At 39.2% G+C, this 20,367-nt stretch overlaps 1 protein-coding gene across 1 annotated transcript in view; it reads right to left on the reverse strand.

The window, feature by feature from the left end:
* Positions 1-473: 473 nt before the first annotated feature.
* The window catches only part of CENPC (centromere protein C), a 28,404-nt gene continuing 8,510 nt past the window's right edge, over positions 474-20,367 (reverse strand). The window contains exons 11-19 of the mRNA XM_066186193.1: positions 19,378-19,451; positions 18,218-18,286; positions 16,337-16,441; positions 15,422-15,520; positions 12,717-12,833; positions 12,287-12,441; positions 11,798-11,888; positions 10,309-10,378; positions 474-823 (exon numbers count right to left, since the gene is read on the reverse strand). Coding sequence (XP_066042290.1) covers positions 814-823; positions 10,309-10,378; positions 11,798-11,888; positions 12,287-12,441; positions 12,717-12,833; positions 15,422-15,520; positions 16,337-16,441; positions 18,218-18,286; positions 19,378-19,451 — 790 coding nt within the window. The 3' untranslated portion in view covers positions 474-813. The remainder of the gene's footprint in view (positions 824-10,308; positions 10,379-11,797; positions 11,889-12,286; positions 12,442-12,716; positions 12,834-15,421; positions 15,521-16,336; positions 16,442-18,217; positions 18,287-19,377; positions 19,452-20,367) is intronic.

Genomic DNA, 20,367 nt, shown 5'->3' on the forward strand with positions numbered 1-20,367 from the left:
AGGTTTAACAAGGCGTGAACCTCCAGGGGATGACCTTCTCACTTTCTACAGCCACATGGAAGGAGGCTGTAGCCAGGTGAGGGATGGTCTCTTCTCCCAAGTAACAGGATGAGAGCAAATGACCTCAAGTTACACCAGGGGAGGTTTACACTGGATATCAGCAAAAGCTTCTTCACTCCAACGCTTGTCGGGCACTGAAAGGGGCTGCCCAGGGAAGTGGTATCACTATCCCTGGAAGTATTTAAGAGACATGGCACTTAGGGACATGGTTTAGCGATGGACTTGGCAGGCCTGGGTTAGTGGTTGAACTGGATGGTCTGAAAGGTCTTTTCCAGCCTTAATGATTCTATCACTCTGTCCTTTGAAAACTATTTCACCTTCAAACACCCTTTGAATGTTTCAACAACTCCAAGAGAACAGCAAAACATTTCAGTTCATGACGTCTTTGAAGCCACTCAAGATAACTTACATATTTATTCATAAATATTTACAAGTCAAACACATGCAATTACTTGCACTTTCAAAACCACATGGAATGCTAGAAAACTGATTCTAAAATTATTTAAAATCAAAGAAATCAAAACTGATTTGCGTTACTTAATATTTATTGATACAAAAGAAAACATAATTCATAACAAACTATGTATTTACCATTTACACTGAAGAAAGATCTCTAAGATCAATGAAACAACATGCCCCTAAAACTGGGGTGTCAGATGAAAATGTTCAGCGTTCTTTAGAACTCCTCTGCATTAGATGATCTTCAGTTTGCAGGTAAAGTTATGGGGAAGAGGTGTCCAACAACTCATTTCATTATTTTGTTCTAAATTATAAAAAAAACAGCAATTAGTTCAAATTAACACAGTTTAAAATAGGCCTATTCATGCCATAATATTGGGGAGTTACTAGACAGTAAAGTGGAACTTCAAATTGTACTCACAGCAGCAAGGACATCAGAGCATCCACCTACTTCAGTGGCAAATCAATAAAAATATTAGAATCATTTCAGTTATGCTCAAAAGAGCACATTAGCCTAATTTAATTTAACTAATAGTGGTCTCTGACAAATGGGCTCATCTGTGCAAAATCTGGAGCTGTCAAAGCCACACCTGGTTGTGGCACTGACACTTGCTCTCCAGGTATTTTCTTAAGCTATTTCGAATACAAAATATATCTTGTGAAGGACCAAGAGGCCTCAGTAGTTAATGTGCGTGTGAGTTTCATGTAATTTTTATAAAGATCTTGCATGTATTTTAATTCCCTTTAACTGAGGTTTACACAAATGGTTCACAATCTCTGGTCTGCAGTTCCAAAGGTCACAAAAAGCTGCTGACAGTAGAGAAAATAACCAGGAACTAAAATGCTTCCTGAGACAATAATATCTGATGCAATTCCCCACATCAAGTGACAGCTGAGGACTGTTACTCCACATGTAGAATTATATGGGAAAAGCAGACATTTGATAGCCTGGACCGCGCAAGATGCCGAATTTTCAACTGGTTTAAAGCCCATGCACAGAATAAAGACTGCTATTAAGACTTACAGGTGAAAATAGTAAGTCGCTATCCAAATACAGTAAAATGTTTTGGGGTTTATGTGCAGAAAATTGTAAGCTAATTCACCCAAACTGAGCAGTGGGCTTCTCATCAAACCTAGATATGTAACTGCCCTAGAGGGACTCCTCAGAGCCAAGACCAGAAAGGTGAGGTTAAAGCTGACACCTCTTAACGTGACTCTACTTAATGTGCTAGTTTTGTCCTTAACTGTGGAGAAAGGGATGGCACTGGCTGGGGCTCAGGCACACCCCGCACTCTGGTGGCAATACTGGTGGGCTGCCATGTGACATGGAAAAGATTGCTCTCCCTTGAGGGATACAGAAGTAAGGGTCTTCCCAACAAAAGCATGAACTAAACTTAAAAAAGAGCAGCTTCCATAGCACAGGTTGCAACTTCACAGGATGTCTGAGGTCAGAGGGGACCTCTGAAAGTCATTTGATCCAACACTTCTGCTCAAGCACAACCACCAAGAGCCAGCTGCCCTGGATTCAGATAAGCTCTTTCCTCTCATAGAGCTTCTGTTTCCTGATCTCTTCTGTACCTCTTGACCTCTCTGCAGTAACCACAGCAATAAGAATGAGGATGCCAAGTGTGCACACCAACACTCTGATGTGCTCTGCAAATACACACTCCCACCCATGGCACTAAGAATGGTAAAACGGAGATGACGGGATCTGAACTTTGTGGACAGAACCGCTCCACATGGAAGGGTATGTCACATGTGTTTTGCCAGGTCTCAGCTCCATCTCCAAGAGAAATGTATGAAGCTGATCCTGAGGGGCCACCCAGCCTTCATAGCTCTTTCAGTCTAGACTCCTTAGACACCGCAGAAACACTAAAAACCAGGAAGATTACTTTCTCCTGGAATTGACCAGAAAAGTCAAGCAGCAACAGGGTGTGAGAGGGCACATGAGAGATCCACACCCACAGGTGCAGCAGTGGGCACACCTCTGTGCCAAAACTAGCTGGTGCCAGGCAGCATTTCTACAGGCAAGAGGAATGGAGATGTAAGAGCAGGTGAATGCCTGGACTAGCCTGCCAATACAAAATTAGGGTATGGCGTGGTGCCTAAGTGATGGCAGACATACATCAAGATTGTGCCAAGCCAAAGGAAGTCACCAGCACGCTGAATTAGTGCTCTAAGAGGAGCAAAAAGCACAATTCTATGGTGCTCCAGGGTAAGTCTGGCCACGGGGAATGGTGCTAGGATGGATTCTTCCAGCACTGCAGTGCCAGCCTCAACAGATGGATGAGGTTCAAGGGCAACCAAGTGGGCCTAGAGCAGTCCCAGTTCCACTTCTGCAGCCAGGAAAACGGCAGATGATGACAACAACAAACACTTTGCCAGTGACCTCCTAAGCCAACCTTCTTGGGATTAAAACTACAAAGTATTTTAAAGAACAGAGACCAAAGAAAGCTTTGCATCACTTCCCTGAGGATGAAAAATGGGAGCTATGCCAGGCCCTGTAAAAAACTTGCAGGAGAGGTAGCAAAGGAACCTTCAGGCACAAGAACACTTCTGAAATAATTCAAACAGCTGGAACTGAGCTAAAAAATTATTCAATCCTTGCAAGTGGCAAAACGACAGAAAAGAAACCTTTGGTAAGGAAAATGCATCCAAATAGGGCAGGAAATTAGTTTAGGCAGGAAGACAAAAAATGAAGGAGCAGATTGAAACTTGATGGGACAGCTGAGCTGAAACAGCAGCAGGTGAATGCCTCATCCTGCAGCCTGTTCCAAGAGTAGGACGAAAAAATGAGACAAAAGCATACCTTGGACAGACACTTCAAGAAGACAACTGCCAACTTGCATATAAAGACACAGTACACCACAGTGGCAGAATAGTCATAATGAATTTAATGAAGAAAAGGAAATTACTATCAACATTTCAATAAATACTTGAGGAGACCTCTCCACTGTAATTTTTGCAATAATTCAAGTTCTAGATATGAAGGGGGGGGAAAAAAAGGGAACACTTCTGCAAATTTTTAGCCCATGCTAAGGCAAATTAATTAAGAGAGGTTTTGTACTTCATTAGCATCACAGTTCAATGGAAATGAGCAAGGAGGGGTCTGGGGCTTGCACCTCATCTAAAAGCCTCAGCATCTCATCAGAGATTAGCTTTGCTAACTTAAGAAGTCTTCAGACGAAAATTTAAAATATTTTCAGTAAAAACAATACTAGTGTTGTAGGTTCCTTCTCTCTTTTTTTTTTTTTTTTCCCCACCAAAACCCACAAATATAACATGAAGCATGAGTGCAGGACTGTGGGCTGATCCTGGCTGAATGCCAGGTGCCCACCAGAGCTGCCCTAACAGTTTCCTTGTTTAGCTGGATGAAATATAAGGAAAGGCTCCTGGGTTGAGATGAGGACAGGGAGAGATCACTCACCCATCATCCCAGGCTGCAGGGGAATCTCAGCTCCAGTGCCTGGAGGACCTCATCCCTGCTCCTTCTGCACTGACCTGGGTGCGGGCAGGTGCATTCTCTCACGTATGCTCACCTTCTCTCTTCTCTGGCATTAATTACTTCTGCACAGTAACATTTTTTCATTCTTAAATGTTATCACAGAATAGTTACCACCAACTCTGGTGGGCTCAGCCTTGGCCAGTGGCAGGTGGGCACCGGAGCTGTCTGGCATTGGCTCTGTCAGGCGCAGGGAAGCTGCTACTGGCTTCCCACAGAAGCCATCCCAGCAACCACCCCCCCCCACTATCAAAACCTGGCCATACAAAACCCAATACAAGGACCTAAGTAGCAGACGCCATTTCATGACAAGGTAGTGATTCTGTGAACTTCAGTGGGGTGAGCAACTGAACAAAATGAAGCTATTTTAAATTCTGATAGTTCACTCCATGTAATTTGTTTGAGAGGTTAAACAGGATGCTAACACGGACTCGGTATGCCACAAAATGAAGAGGGAAATAAAGCAAACATTTAAAGTTAGTTTTTCTTTAAAACACAATGGGGCATTTTCACTACCTAAAATACTGTTCAAGTCTGGGAGCTGTGTTCCAATTTATAGCTGTTGCAACCTCTCTGCTTTACCTGTGAATTACCTTAAGAGTGCACAGTAAAGCTGAGTTACTCATCAGGCAAATGTCTGCTTCTACTAAGAAAATCAGCCATAATAAAAGGCAGGCAACATTTGCTGGATGTAAAAAGGCCTCTGCAATTATCACTTAATTGTCCTTCATGGGCCAGTACTGGGAGTCTCATACTTTCCCCTTAAGGTTGCTCCCTTCTTCAGCACTTTTCTTAACTGTCTACTTAATTAGTCTTCCTTCCTGGGTTTAATTGTGAATTTGTTTTGATTAATTAGCCTCAGAGCTCACTTGGCACTAACTGAAATACAGAAGTGCTCAGTTTCTTTCGTGTATAGGCTACTGCATCCTATGGGAGCCCCCTCTTTGTCAGCAATAAAATTTCAGATAATGTTTGAAAAAAACTTTTTTGCAATTAACTTTCAATTCTTGTAATTACCCCCACTGTACACGAAAGTGTTGCTAACATAAAGAAAGGGTAAAATTCATTAAATTCAGGCTCCTTTTTCAATGGATTATACATCATGCTCATTAGCTGAACCCCGTAGTTTTAGATAAAATGACATAATGCTCTTAAATGCAAGTGATTAGATCACTACTAGAATCCCAAACCAGGAGTGTGGGTTACCAGCAGAGACAGCTGTGTCCTTGTGGCATCAACACCAGAAAACCTTTCCCACATCAATCTTTTCACAGTTATTGAGCTTCACTGAAAATGCTTCGCATAACCTAGACCAGTCAGTCTGTAACACCTAGAGCACTAAAATAGAGCTCTTCATTATGTTAACACCTCTCATCACTCCTTTCCTCTCCCTCTCTACGGCATGTTGACTCCAGAAGACACCCTCACAGCATTACCATGAATCTGCCATCTTGAGCAACTCTCATTTCAGATACTGTTACTGAAAATACAGGAAAAGGCATCTTTAAACACCATCATAGTGAAAAAATTTAATAAGCTAAATGAAATAATGTGTGTTAACAGCTATCACACCCATTTAATAAACTTCCTAAATATTTGTCAAGAGTACTGAAATTGTTCAGTTTTCAAATTTAAAAGTCCTTACCTATCAAGCTGCAAAGAGAAATCAAAAATCTTATTCTAGACATACTTTTCTGTGAACACTTATAGACTTGCATCTCAACAGTCAGGCTGACAAAGTAAACATTCTGTTTCTTCCAGCTCCTTGTTTCAATCACTGTTGCTCTTGTGCTCCAAACAGGACTGCAGAAGGAGTGCAAAGTACCTGTGGTTTTACAACCTTTTATGCTGTGCCTTTACTTGGGCAAGGAAGCTCAAATGAAGCAGATCACAACAGAAGCTCTGTGACTGGGCTAAAAACAATGAACAGCTCTGCAGGCAAACCTTTTAACACATTTGTTTCCTAATAATCTGCAGCCTACTGTTCTGACTGATGTTCAACCATGTTTTCATTTTAGAACTGGATCACAGGACTCACTTTGGTTGTCAAATCCTAACTGAAGTTCATCCATGCAACCCAAAAAGTTTGCCTTTGAGATCTCTTCTGACTGTATTTGTGAACATCTGGGAAGTGACAGGATTCTGCCAAGGAAATGTACCAGCTTGGAAAAAGTAAGATACTCAGTTACAACAGCTGTCAATACCATTAAAGAGGCATGGTCCATGCTCTTCAGCTAGATGTATCACCTGCAATCAATCACCACTTAAAAGTAAATCCTGTATTACAAAAGACATCATGCAGAATCTATACAGCAGTAGAAATACAAGAAATATTCCTTCATGCTGAAATGCCTTCTCAGCTGTTATGAAATGAGGAAATAGCTCTTTAGGTTTATTGTATTCCCCAAATGTTAATTTAAAATCATCTCCAGATAACCAATTTAGTTGTGCACTTGAAAAATAGAAGAAGCTGTATATGTGCCTCAACACTTTGTTTTATTGGTCCTGTTTATTTTGTCTATAATTACTCAGCTCACAATCTCCTATTTTATGTTTACAGAGTTGTACAAATATGGATGTGCATACACATCTGACTGTTCTGCAATCATTCTTCTTCTAATTCAAGCTTTAAAAAGCTTTGTTTAGTAAAAGGAACAGCTTTCTAACCAAATGAAACTACAAAAATATAGATTTGCAAAAGAACCTACTAACCTTTAATATTTTTGAAGGGAGCCAAAGCCTCCAAAACTCTGACTTTTTATTGGGGCATGGCTTCTCAGTTAAGCCTCTTAAAACAAGTTCCTGGATGTTACCATAGTACCTGATATAGAACACATGAACCTATTAAGATGAAGCTGAAATATGTGATTTGGCTTTTGTTTCCAACTCTTTCAATTACTGTTGATAGAAGGCAATGAATACTTATTATTCAATAATTCAATAATTTATTATATTATTATTTAATAAAAATACTGATATAGGGATATCCACTGGGATATCAGTATGTATCCTCCAGGAATATCAAGTGTATCTCACAGACAACAGAAAAGGCCATGTCTCTTTCAAGACAAAGATCCCAACATCACAACTGATAACACTGGTTAACCAACTTCAGCCTACCTCCACAAACACCTGGCTAAAACACAGTGGCCAGTGGAAGTGAGATTACTCAGCAGAGCAGAAAACAGGCTGGCAAAAAGACTCACACATATGCAGAAAGAACACTAACTTCCCCAATTTCAGAAAAGGCTTATTTCTTTGCAATATCCTAGTTGGCCTCCTGTATACAAAAACACAGGAAGCAGGAACCAAAACAAGACCCGGCAGAGGTGAAACATCATCTGCTGCTTCTGACTAACAACTGATTGATTGACACACTGCACAGCTCAGCAGCCATAGGAGTCCTGGCACTCTGAACATTCTCCTGCACCTCCTCACACTATATTTAGGCTAATGACACAGCAGTAAATTTCTAACAAGTGCCAAGTTGACGAAAAAAATTTGAAATGCAATCCAGACAAACGCTGAACAACCCAGGTCCTGCTGTGTACTAATGTTTTTAAGAACAATTTTGTGCAAGTGGCTGCAACAAGTACAACATCCATGTAACTGAATGAACTTAGCAACGTTCAGTAGTTAAGTCCTACTGTGAATAGCAACTGATCTACATCTCCTTGCAAGAGAATTCAACTAAATTTATCTCCATTTGTAACATACTGTTCTTCCTGCCTTTCAAAACCAGACCCTAATGAGCATAGAAGCCAGCAAAGGACTAAGAGCTGTGCTTGAAGCCCCATCTACTGACAAATAACAGAATTGTTCCTAACCAGAGCAACATTCCAGAGAATGTCCCTTGGCAAACCTGATATTGCTTCTTTAAAAAAAAAAGCAAACCATAAACATGTTCAGATGTAGTGCAGCTACAAAATGTTCTCTGCAAACTACACAGGACATTTCTCTCAAGAAACCAACCAGCCAGAGAGCAACAAAACCAGCCAGCCTAAAAAGTGACATACTTTACCAAATCTGCCCTGTTCTGTTGACACTCCAAGCCACAGAATTAGGAAAACACAAACAGGCATGCTGACCTGAAACCTGCACTTTCCAGCCTATGTCAGGAAAGGTCTGCACACATTAATTCTGCTTAAGAAACCATCCTGAAGGACTTATTTCTCTCCACCCAAAAGAAAACCTGCTCATGACCTTGCTGCCAAGTTGCAGTGGGCAAAGACACATCAGTGCCTGATGTGCCACAGCTCTGCGACAGCAGCCACCCACACTCTCCTTTAGGACCACAAGCCCTGTAGTCCATCCACGTAAATTACTTACACTAACCCCTTAAGTATCCATCCTTCTGCTGCTCAATCTACAGACAGGTAACACAGAAAAGAATTTGTAGAGTATTTTTCTTCAGAACTCCCTGGCCATTAACCCAACCGAAAAGTTTTCTTGTTCTGATTTTCAACTGGAACCAATTTGCTGCTGGGATCAGAGACATCACATCCATGGCCTGACCACTGGGAGACCTGCTTAGGTTAGAAGCAGAAGACTCTCAGGTTAGAGTCTTTGGTTTAATCCTAGCCCTGTACTTTTTCCAAGTGGCAAAGTTCCAGATCTCTGTAGGCCTGAGGAGTTGAAAGACTTAAAAAACTAAATGTTTTAGGGGGTGGCATCACCTCAAGCAGTGAGACAGCATGTGTGCCCATCTGGTAGCTCATATGGCTCCAGCACAGGAAGGACATTATTTGAATCTTGCTGACCTTGAAGAGACAAACCCAAGCCCAAAATTTACAAAAGTTGCCATGGAATTTTTACCTAGTAACTAAACGACTTTTTTCCTTTTTAACTCTTAAAGTGGTCACAAAAGTTGAGGCTGGAAAAAAAAGGACTTTTGGTATAGTCTGAATGCTGACAGTAGTTTGTTTCAAGACAGAACCAAATGGCAATGGGCATGTTCCTGTTTCACCTTCTCAGAGTTACACGTGACTTAGCCATGAATGAAAAGCCAGCACACAACTTCTACCAAGTACTTCCACTGTCAGTCTATATATACACTAACCATAGGAACTACTGCTTGAAAGAGAATGACAGAAAGTATTAGCTCAAATTCCCCAATCCAAAGGATTTTCATAGAGACATGGTAATCTTGGTGTCCAAGCCCTTTCACAGACACAGGAAGTTAGGTGACACCTAAAAGCCAATTCCTCTTTCCTACTTTAAATGTATACTCTAGATGTAGCATAAAGATCATGGCCAAGACTGGTTACAAGGTTAGCACAAGCTCAACCCTCAAGTCCTTTAAAGTTCACAATTCCAATTCAGTTTTCCTTATATTATTATTTCTCTTCAAGGATAGCAATGACCAGAGAGAGAAAGCAGCATAGGAGAATAGCTGTAGTTTATGCTTATCTTCAGCCAGAAGAAACCTCGAAGAGCTTGGGAGACAAATGCTATGTATACCATCTGCTGTCTAGACTTGGCTTCTGGAATATACAGTATAATTACAGCTTTCCCAAAGGTCCTCATTATTATCCAGGAACATAGCAAGCAAATCAAAAGGAGATATTAAAGTAATACATTTGGCAATGACCTATCACTGTTACACAAAATAAAGCTATCAACAATGTTCAGAGCTAATCAGGCCATAGCTTCCACCCAAAAGACAGAACTGATAAGCTCCTACTTAAGAGCTCCTATTTTCCTATTCAGATTGGAGGCACTAATCATCCAGCTGCCAGACAAGGAAGGGGTGCCTGTCGTTAACATATGAGAAGGCAGCTGGACCCCAGCACAGCAGCCTTGCAGCAGCCCATCTCCTAGACAACAATTACTGGAATGCAAACAGCAGGTTTGTCATTTAAACAGAGATTATTCTAAGCAGGTTGTACCAGGCAGTCATTAAGACTATCTATCAGATGTTAGCTGACGATGCCAGGGTTTTTTCAAGTGCTAAGCATCTTTAGGGAGATTAAGCATATTGATACAATTTGGAACAACAAATATACCCACACATTTCATACTTATATCTTTCTGTCACTGGATGGCACAAGAACAGTAATTGATGCAGAGCAAGGCCCTTCAGTATGTCATTTCAGTTTGACAGCAAACTATCAACATTCTTCTGGGTTTTTTTCCCTCAACTCTTCTTATGTTGATTTCAGCTGCTCTGTATTCATTTTTAATGTTAGGTTGGGTCCATTCAAGTATTTTTGTACATAAAAAGAACTTCAGAACACATAAAAATTTGACAGGTGTTTAAGCAAATTTCTTTGCAGAAAGTTCTTCACCTGTCTTTGAGTTGTGTGAAGAGAAGAACACTTTCTTCGTTCAGAAGATTACGTATGTTATATCCATTTCCTGCAAATAAAAACAGAGTAAGTTTTTCTTAGGAGCCACTGGCAATTTTTGAAGTCCTCTCTGTCTTCAGTCAAGTATAGTTAATTTTATATATTTTAACAGAAGGAACATGAGCTCTTAATCTAGGATGCCACTTCTACAGACAGGCTGGTGCATTTCAAAGAGAGAACAAGGAATACAGCTAGTGTCATTTACATCTTCGCTTAGAAGATTTTTACTGAGAAGGATGTAACAGGCATGAGCTCTCAGCTCTCAAAACCCACAATAAAACTTAACAGTGACTGAATTTACTTTAATTTCTTCCTACAGAAACTATCAGTAAAAACTGCACATGGAAACTTATCTGCAGATCTTCACTTGAGATATGCATGCTAACATGACCACAAATGATCTAACATGACCACCCTGAACACTGGAAATAAGCAACATCCTCACACTCATATACAGTCACACAATGAATTTACAGGGATCACCTGCCACAAACACTTCACTGTCCATCCAGCCATACTGAGACCAGACATCAGGAAGCAGGGAAGAATGAAGTGTAGATTCTTATGGTCATACAAAACTTTCAGCATTTTGTATAATCTGCTTTCCCAAAAAGCAAATGACAAAATTGTCTCTGCAGACCCACTAGACTTTTAAGATTGAAACATCAAAAAACAGCTTCAAAGCACCAAGCATTAACTGAGCAATGACTGTTCAGTCAGCACACTGTGCTGAAAAGTTAACAAGGAAAAAAAGGGCTAATTCCTTATTTTCTAAAGATAAGCCTCTTCACAAGAAAGCTGTAAAAAGTCCTACAGCTTCATGGACAGCCTGCTTTAATACTACTACTAAATCTCTGGACTAGTGTCTTAACTCACTGATGAACAGCCTCCTATATGGAATTATGTCACTTTTACATCAGAAGGACAAAATTAGGTCTTTAAATTCTCAAAAACTCATATGAATTTACAACCTCATGTGATTCAACAAGATTGTTTGAACCTTCTACCCACAAGCACAAAGCACAAAATATGGTGAACTGATCTAAATGGATTTTCATAATTTTACACAGGAAAAAAGCAGGAAGCATATGGTGATGGAAACAATTATATTAATTACTAGTAACATTAGGCTGTCTGTGATATTTCCTCAACATTACAGCTAGTGACAGAACCAGAATACCAAGAGAAATTTACTCTTAGAATTTGGTAGTGTCATCAAAACTGAGACCAACTCACATGAACAAGCGGTATGTGTATCCCTGCATTCAACCATTAGATCATCAATGTCCAGTGTTGTGTCACACTCCATTCTTCATCATGCTGTACTATCCCATTCTCTATTCAATCATTCTGTTTGGTTTTGATTCCTAGCATGATAATTTAATCTTGTGCACCTCCCAACAAATGGGTCCCAGACACATGCACTCACCTGATGGAACATAGAACCAGTCTCCTGCAGTCAGGTTATACGATGTCTTGTGTAATGTTACCATAACCTTGCCACTGATAATATGGAAAGCCTTAATGGAAGCCAAAGGGTTCTAAGGTTAGCAACATTTAAGAAGATATCCAAGAAAACACTTGCATACACCTAACAAAGATAAAAACCCAAATCAGCCAGCAGAGCTGCAATCCATTTTCCCTATACTGGTGAAAACTAAGATGCACAACTCAAAAGTAGATGGGGTCCAATTTTATTTTTCTGATATTTCGATCTTGCCTGCAAGATCCAGAAAGTAGAAGCACATGCAAAGCAGGGCAATGTGCATGCAAAGTACCTTCAGCAAACTATTCATTAATGTTTGTTTTGGGGGGTGGGGGGGGGGACCTCTCAGCTTCATGTGTTATTTCCAACCACCCCAACAGATCTTCTGTTTACAAAGTCCATTTTATAAAAATTTTACAAAAGCACACTTACTATTGTATCCATGTGGACAAACTGGTGGCCTTTTTCTTTATATGGTTTCAGAATCAATCTACCAGTTGCAAAAAGAGATGTGTTCAAATTTTTGTATATTTCTACTGCTTCATCTTTGAAGACGTAACAGGGACTGCTTGCAGTGTTTATACAATCTACAAAAAATGTCCAGGAGATTAGCATTAATGCTACCACATAATTATTCTCGTTACATGCTCAGTGCAATACATATTGTTTCACAACAAAAGCTAGACTCAATTATTAGGCAAAAAATCAGGACACTTCTTGTGTCTCCCTCAGAACTTTCTCCAGAAGAGCAATGGAATATTTCAAAACCTCACCTTTTTATGCCCAGTGTGGCATGAACATTTATTTTTCTTGTAAGTCTACACAGCTCAGGAAATCCCTTGGCTACATCCATTCAACTCACCTAGCCGCACTTCCTCATCTGTAACTGGGTCCAGTACAACAGCTGGCTTAGACGCATCAGCTAGGATGTGGTCCAAACTTGCAGATACCTCTTTTCTTGCAGGTATCTCTTTTTTATCTGAGGATACAAAGAAACCAAAACAAAACCAGAAAAGTAGTCAATATAGATTTTAAACAATTGATCATTTAACCACAACTTTTCCACATTTCTAATGTCACGCATTAAGTACTTACATTTTCTTTAGTACGTGACTAAATAGACTGAATACTCTTCCTTCAAACAAAGAAAGCCATCCATAACAATTCTTTGAAAATGTCTTTTTCATTGAAATAAAATCTGTGTGTAATAGATGAACACTCTCTAAATCCGAAGGAATTTCTTAGGGAAATGCCAACTATTTATTCTATGCTATTAACAACTGTATTTACTCAAAACTAAACTCTATGTTTTGAGAGAAGTGTTTTTCTAGCAACAGATGCTGAGAGAATATGAAATACATGATGAAGTGTGTGAAGAACAAGTGTTTTAGCTCAACCTACTGTTGATGGGCATCAGGAGACTTTAAACAGAAAGCATTGAAAAGAGAAGCACATGTCCAATTTTCCTTTTCTCAAGAAATAACATTACAGGAATCTCACTGTAAGTTCTAAACCTGAGATCTATTGCTACAATAAAAAGGGTTTTTTCCAGAAAAAGAAATACCCTAAGAATTGATGACAACACTATGCTTTTCAAACAGAAAAGAGATGCTTTATAATGTTCATGGCAGAATAAATATCCCGAAGCTCTCTTGCAGAATTCTCTTAAGCAGACAATTTTAGCTCTACAGTGCACAGGAAATTTCTTTAAACACAGACAGAGGAAGCATGCTAAAGGCAAGTTATAGCACTTTGTAGGCACTCATGACAGCTTAAATACTCTTACAGCAAGACAATCAGGGGGAGGAAGAAAGTCACTGTGTTTGAACAGCTTTGTTCCAACATAACTGTATCTCCATAAAAAGAAGCAGCAACAGGTGTAACTCTGTAGATATATTCTATAAAAATAGATTTTTTATTGTATCAATAACATTTAAGAATTTTTGCTAGAAATTTTACGTGGCTGACAGGCCTTACATGCATCACTAAGACTCAAGCATGTGAGCGAAAGACTCTCTGAGGATCAATGTCTGTCACAGAGGAAATCAATCACTTCTGGAAGACAGTTCAAAGGCACTTGAAGCAACCAATAGTTCTTGCAAGATACAGTATGAACAGTTACTACCAGCTCAGGTTGTCATGGGCTGCAAATGATTTATACTACAATATAAACTGTACTTAGATCAAATATTGATGTTGATCAGGGTCCTGTCTCCCATCAGTGGCCCAAAGGAGGTATTCCTTCCATTCCACAAAATGCCATAATAATATACTGACACTTCAATGGAATACTTTCCACCTCTAACCTGGAGCTCACACACTTTATTTAGAGCTATTAACTCTCCTGTTAAGTCTCCTGTTAATGTATCTAGTTTTTGCCTTGAAACTACATAAATATTTTTATGCACAATATTCTGGGCAGGAAGCACACAGTGAGAATGACCACCTTATTTTGCTGAATAACCCAGCTCTCACCGTCTTCCTTCCACACCTTCCAGTTCTTGTATTTAATAAAACAAGCAGAAAACCCCAACAAGACCATTTACTTCTACTTCCCTTCTCCATGTTTCAGAGCCATTTTTAGACCTCTTCCTTAGAGACCTCCATAGTATTCTCTTCAGGACTAAGGAGCCTTCACTACAGAAGTCCTTCTAGGCTTCTGATAAGCTTTCCCCACACCTTCTCCAGTCCTACCACTTTCTTTTTGAGGTAAGGAATAAAACTTACATGAAACACATGTAAAATCAGAAAGTGGCACCAACAGTGATTGGTTCCTTATTTCTCTGGTGATTATGTCAGTCCTGATTAGTTTAGTGCTAGAATCATATGGCATTTTGTATGTTTTTTAGCACTTGTTTTATTAGTTTTATAACTAAACAGAGAAATGTTTGAGCTTCAAACAAAAGTTCTAGACAGTCCCCATAAAGAAAGGCTTTTTAGCATTAAAACATCTGCCAAAGAGCACAGCAAAAATAATTTAGCTTTTGGACTTTGACTTTTTTTTCTGAGCACTACTTATATATTTATTATCTACTGGCCAGAGAGTCTCTGTTTAAACATAGATCTATAGGCCACTTTTAACCATTTTATGCACTGCTCTTAAAATTCTCTCTTCACCTACCATGTTGTGGTTCTGCATTTAAACTACAACAGCTTGAAGCCCTACTAACACTCTCTGCTGCATTTTTAGATGTGTTATTACAGGTATCAGTAAAATGGCTACAAGTTTTTATACCTTAACTATGCACACTAGCATCATGATCTGAACACAAAATAAGTACAGTTTAGTTTCTACAGCCCCTGCCTTAAGAGCACTTCTGGGTATGTCCAGCATTTCTTCCTTTCTTATGCTAAGTGAACAATTTTACAAGAAGAATGTACAGCATTGCTATAGATCCAGTAGGAGCAGGTTTTCCCTCATCAAATCATATTAATAAATTATGCTATAGAATTATTTTCACCCAGAGAGAGAACTGAGTGTTTAGAGGAGAAAAATCTTAGAGCAGTAGAACATTTCATTAAAGAGACTTTTACAAGTATCCAAAGGAAAAAAGTCTGTATTCCTACTTGTTTTATCTCCTTTCCGCTTGGGAGGATCCTTCCTCCTTTTACTCTTCCTGGGAGTGTTGGTTTCTGGATGCACTAGTCCACTAATCACAAGCCCTCCTGAAACAAAAGGAAATTAAACAAAGTCCACTAACTCATAGTAAATTTAAAAGAATGCAAACTTGCACAACCAACCAGCATTTCAATTGAGAATATACTTCCCTGATGCTGAACTTTTCAGGTTCGTTTAGAAAGCCAGAACAAACAAAAAAGCTTTTCAACATTAAACACTTTGGACTGCAACGCAACTTGAGACATTTTGAAAATTATTTGATCAAACTTCAGTCAAAGAAGATTTCAGAAAGCCATGACATGCAAATAATTTTTTAAGAAAAAATACCACTTTTAGGGACACAAAAAATACTATTTTCAAGTGAACTAATTAATTAGGTAAGGACTAAATTAGGCTGAGTTGTCAATAAAAAAATTCCTGAGAACAAGACCTATTTTCTCACTTAGGGTATTTAACACTGAGACTATAAAATGTTATAGTATCTGCTCTGGAAAACAATCCTCACACAAAAAGAATCGCTCCAATGAATGATGCAGTAGATTGCCTCTTTCTCCACTAACATGCACAATCTCTGACATAAAAAAACCCACTAGTACAGAGAAACTGTTCTGTTCTTCCTTCAATAGTGAAGGCAAAAGTACTTAAATTGCTCTGCTGATATTATTTCCAGCCGACACAGGAGTGTCAGAAGAGAAGAAAACTATGTGGAGAGATGACTAAATAACTGGAGACCACAAACAATCTTTTTTTAAAAAGTTACCCAATAATATGCATCTCAAAGCTTGCACAGCACAAGATCAACTCACAGATTTCTCTCTTCTGCTCTATCAGAAGGAAGCAAATAGGTATTTCAGATCCAATACCTGAAGGCTTCATAGTATAGTTTACGCGCTCGCCTCTCCAATATTCCAATGGTTTCAGCCGTATCCTTTTTGTCCGACGAACGTTAGGTGTGTTGGAAGGCATTACTGAGTTGAAGAATGAAGTCATTCACATTAAGTATGAAAGAAAAATTCAGAGACAGAAAATATTAAGTACTCTTTCCTCTTGTTCTGTACCACAAGAGGGTCAGCACTTCCCATTGCTATCGTGTCAAGAAAATAGGATGCAAGTATTGCCAAATGCCTTCTCTTGCATACATCAGTATATCACTCTTCTTTTTCTTAAACAATCACCATCCTGACTTAACATTAGATTTCATTCTATCTTAGTGAACCACTGATACACAGACATTAGGAACTCAAGCTCAAGGACAGAAAACACGCTGCATCTGTGAAGACAAGGCTCTCAAAAGACTAAGAACCCTGCCTGAATCTGCGGGATTTCATTAGCAGCCATGAAAAGGCACTGCCTCAGTTATGGGACGGGGAGGGTAACAGAGACTGCACAAGTACATACTCCTCTTCCAGATTCAGAAGTCCTGTTTCTAGAGTCCAGAAGAGCAGCACTTTTGCAAAAAGAAACTACACACATTTCCATGACTTCTCAGATATTTATCTTCAGATGTACTAATCACATAGTCTCAACTTCAAGTAGTGTAAGCTGCCATATATGAATACAGTATTATTTTAGTGTTTGTAATTACCTTCTTACAGAAAGTTACTCTTTTCTGTAAGAAAGAGTAAAAGGCCCTTAAGATCTCAGAGCAAATTAATCAAGAATATTTAAATGTTAAAAATGGTTAATACAAAACAGTTCCTTAAACAGTTTTTGAAGGTAGACAACTAAAGTGTAGTGCATAAAATAATAATGAAGCCAATAAAAAACACCCACAATGTAAAACAGACAAGCATGGGACTAGAACTGACTGCATGACCATTGTTCCATCCTATCCAGACTCAGACCACCACAGAAGGCAGGTTATTTGCACCCTCAGTTTCACAGCATAAAACCCATTCAAACTCTTACTGTTCTTACTGAACAGTAAGAGTTTGTCCTGACTCAGTGTTTTAGGAATATATTCAGTGCATGTAGCTGGGTGTGCAGCTGTAGTGCCAGCCAGAGATTGAGCTCTGAGTGGGAGCCTCAGGCAAGAGGTTATGAACTGATGCTCACCCTTTGCACAACAACAGGCACAAGGACGTGTGCCCCAGCCTGGTGACCGGACACTCAGGGACACAGCAGGAGCCGAGGACTGAGCTGGAAGGGCCAGAAGGACCCCAGAGTGTCAAGCACACAGAATGTGAGGGTACAAAATCCCAGATACTCAGTCCTTCATTCCAGTTTAAGCTGTTACTCTGTTGCTACACCATAAAATTACTTAAAGGAATCAGAGGTCTGAGACACTGCTATGGGAAAAGCAGGGTCAAGCCAGCAAGGAAACCCTGTCTGGCTGTGAAGGGAGTCAAATGGGGCACCTGTCAGGGCACTGGAGCCACCCACTGTAAAGGAGTTTCAGTCCCAGGACTTAAAGTCTGTGGTGGTGGGAGTGTGAGTGCCCGAGTGGCTCCTGGATGGTCAGACATGAAAGTTTCCTTAACAAAATACCACGAAAAACCAAAGTGTGGCAGTTAAAAAGATAACTGTTGAACAGAGCAATAAAAAAAAGAAACACCAGAAGTTTTTAAAAATAACTTTTAAATTAAGAGAAGGGCTATACCTGAAGCAATAACAAACCCTATCTGTAAATACAAACAGATGAACCCATTTCTCGGTGTTTGCCTGTGTCTCCTTCAGCAACCTTTACATCAAGCTGAAAATGCATTTTCATTTACACACATTATGATATTTTAAAATATTCTTACCTATTTTACGCCTTGTCATTTCATCTGACAAGAGATGTCTTAATTTGTGATTCAAGTCCTCAGAATTATCTGAAAACACATTCAAAAACCCCACCACCAAAGGCATTTATTATTCCTGACTTTTATTCAATATGCCAACTAGAAGCAACCAAAAGTAACACAAACAGAAGTCCCAAGGATAGTGCTTCCACTAATACCTTTTGCTGTAAACATATACGAAATCCAGTGTAGATAAACAGTATCTGCAATTAGTTTTAAACAGAGTAAACTTAAAAATTACTTGAAAATGATACATTCAAGTAAATACTCCTCAGATCTATTCCTCTTGATAAAGTGAACATTAACAAATTATAAACTATATAATTTTATTGATCAAAGTGCAAAGTCACTCAGATTTATATCACTCAAACCTAATTTTAGAACAATATTTTACCAGAACACACAGAAAACTAGGTATCTGAAGAAAGCATTGCATGGACTAATAATATTCACATCTGGCACTGAAACACTAAAGAAAAGATTTTGTATCTCCCGGGCTCATATTCATTATGACAACATATGGAATTGCGTAGTGAAATTTAACACTGAAACCAAACAAATAATAATAACCCTCCCCACACAGAAATCCCCGAACACCAAACCGAACACCAAACCAAACGACTAATAAAAAAACCCCTTAACACAACAGAGCAAACAAAAAAAACTCCACTAACACAAAAAAAAAACAAACAAAGCAAACAAACAATCCTCCCCAAAATCCACTAAACCAAAGTATTCTTTGGTGAACAGATCATGGCTCTATCAATGCTGTAATTTGGCTCAGGTTTGCCAGAAGTGACTGCATACAGGACCATCACATGGCAACACATCAAACCAGTACAAACTGAGCCTGAAAAATTTGGTTTAAGTATTTTGGAAAGAATAAAACTTTATTCTGGTAGGCAAGATGCCAAACCATGGAGGACTATGTTCTCCCAAAGCTAACAACATAAAGCTGGCATGCTGTACCACACACTCGGACAAAAATGTAACCACAGCCGATAAAATCTGCATTTCTTGCTCTGGACAAGCCGAATACAACAGAAATTAGTGAACTGTCAGTTACAGTTTTTAAGAAGCTTACACATAAAATTCAAGGAAATACCACGTTTAAACATTACCTGAAGATATATCATCCTGTTCAGGAGAGTTAGTGCTGAAAGCAAGTTTATCACAATCTTCTAGAACAGGCCCACTGCAAAGGAAAAAAAATACACCTGCTTGAACATGTTAAGTGTCAAAGGAACATTACAGCACTACCAAGAATAGCGAATTTAAATTTTTTTCAGATCACATGGGCTGGATTACATTTTGCTTTTAAACAAGTCTATACCAATTAAGACACTGACACAAGTGACTACTCCTTAGAAATCACAGGTCAGAAGTTCATGAATTACTCTTCCACTCAGTCATCAGCAGACAATTAGAGTTCAGACCTCCTCTCTAAAGAGGTTTACTAAACGTTTTCTTTTTTCTCCATTTCAGAACAGACCTTCTTCTTGCCTCTGTAGCATTACCTTATGAACGATTTTCCATATACCATAATTTTGGAAGTGCTTTAAAGAATTGTTTTGCATACACTAAGGAAAGGACAGTTAAACAGCTTTTAATATGTAGTCTGTCATGAAATCTCCACCATAAAATGGCAACAATTTACACATCTAACTCCAACAGAGATGCTCTAGCAATCAAGCCACTTGTAACAGAACTTCTCCTACAGCCTTAGCATCAGTACCCTTGACCTTCCTTCTTCCCCCATATGAGGCTGTGCTTCACTGCTTTTACTGTGCCAGTGAAATTCAGGTGTTATCCACTTCTACTCCAAAAGATGCATTTCAATCATCTGGGTTAGCAAACCTACACTACAAATTTGACCTAGCCAGTCCGCAGCAGGTTCCCTTAGAATTAAATCCCCCAACATGTTCATTAGAATGACTGCGTAAGAATTTAATTCACAGACTGCCACTCCTGTTTGCTTTGTTATTAAGTTCCCACCTCCTGAAAGGGGAAGATATATGCCTATGTACGTGCACAAAGAGTTTGGATTGTAGACAGAGTTCTATACCCTACTTGACATCAATTATGTCAGTGCTGCTGTAATTAGTTCTAGG

Source organism: Chamaea fasciata, unplaced genomic scaffold, assembly GCF_029207755.1.
Source record: "Chamaea fasciata isolate MVZ Bird 193981 ecotype frontalis unplaced genomic scaffold, bChaFas1.0.hap1 SCAF_6, whole genome shotgun sequence".
Classification (NCBI taxonomy): domain Eukaryota; kingdom Metazoa; phylum Chordata; class Aves; order Passeriformes; family Sylviidae; genus Chamaea; species Chamaea fasciata.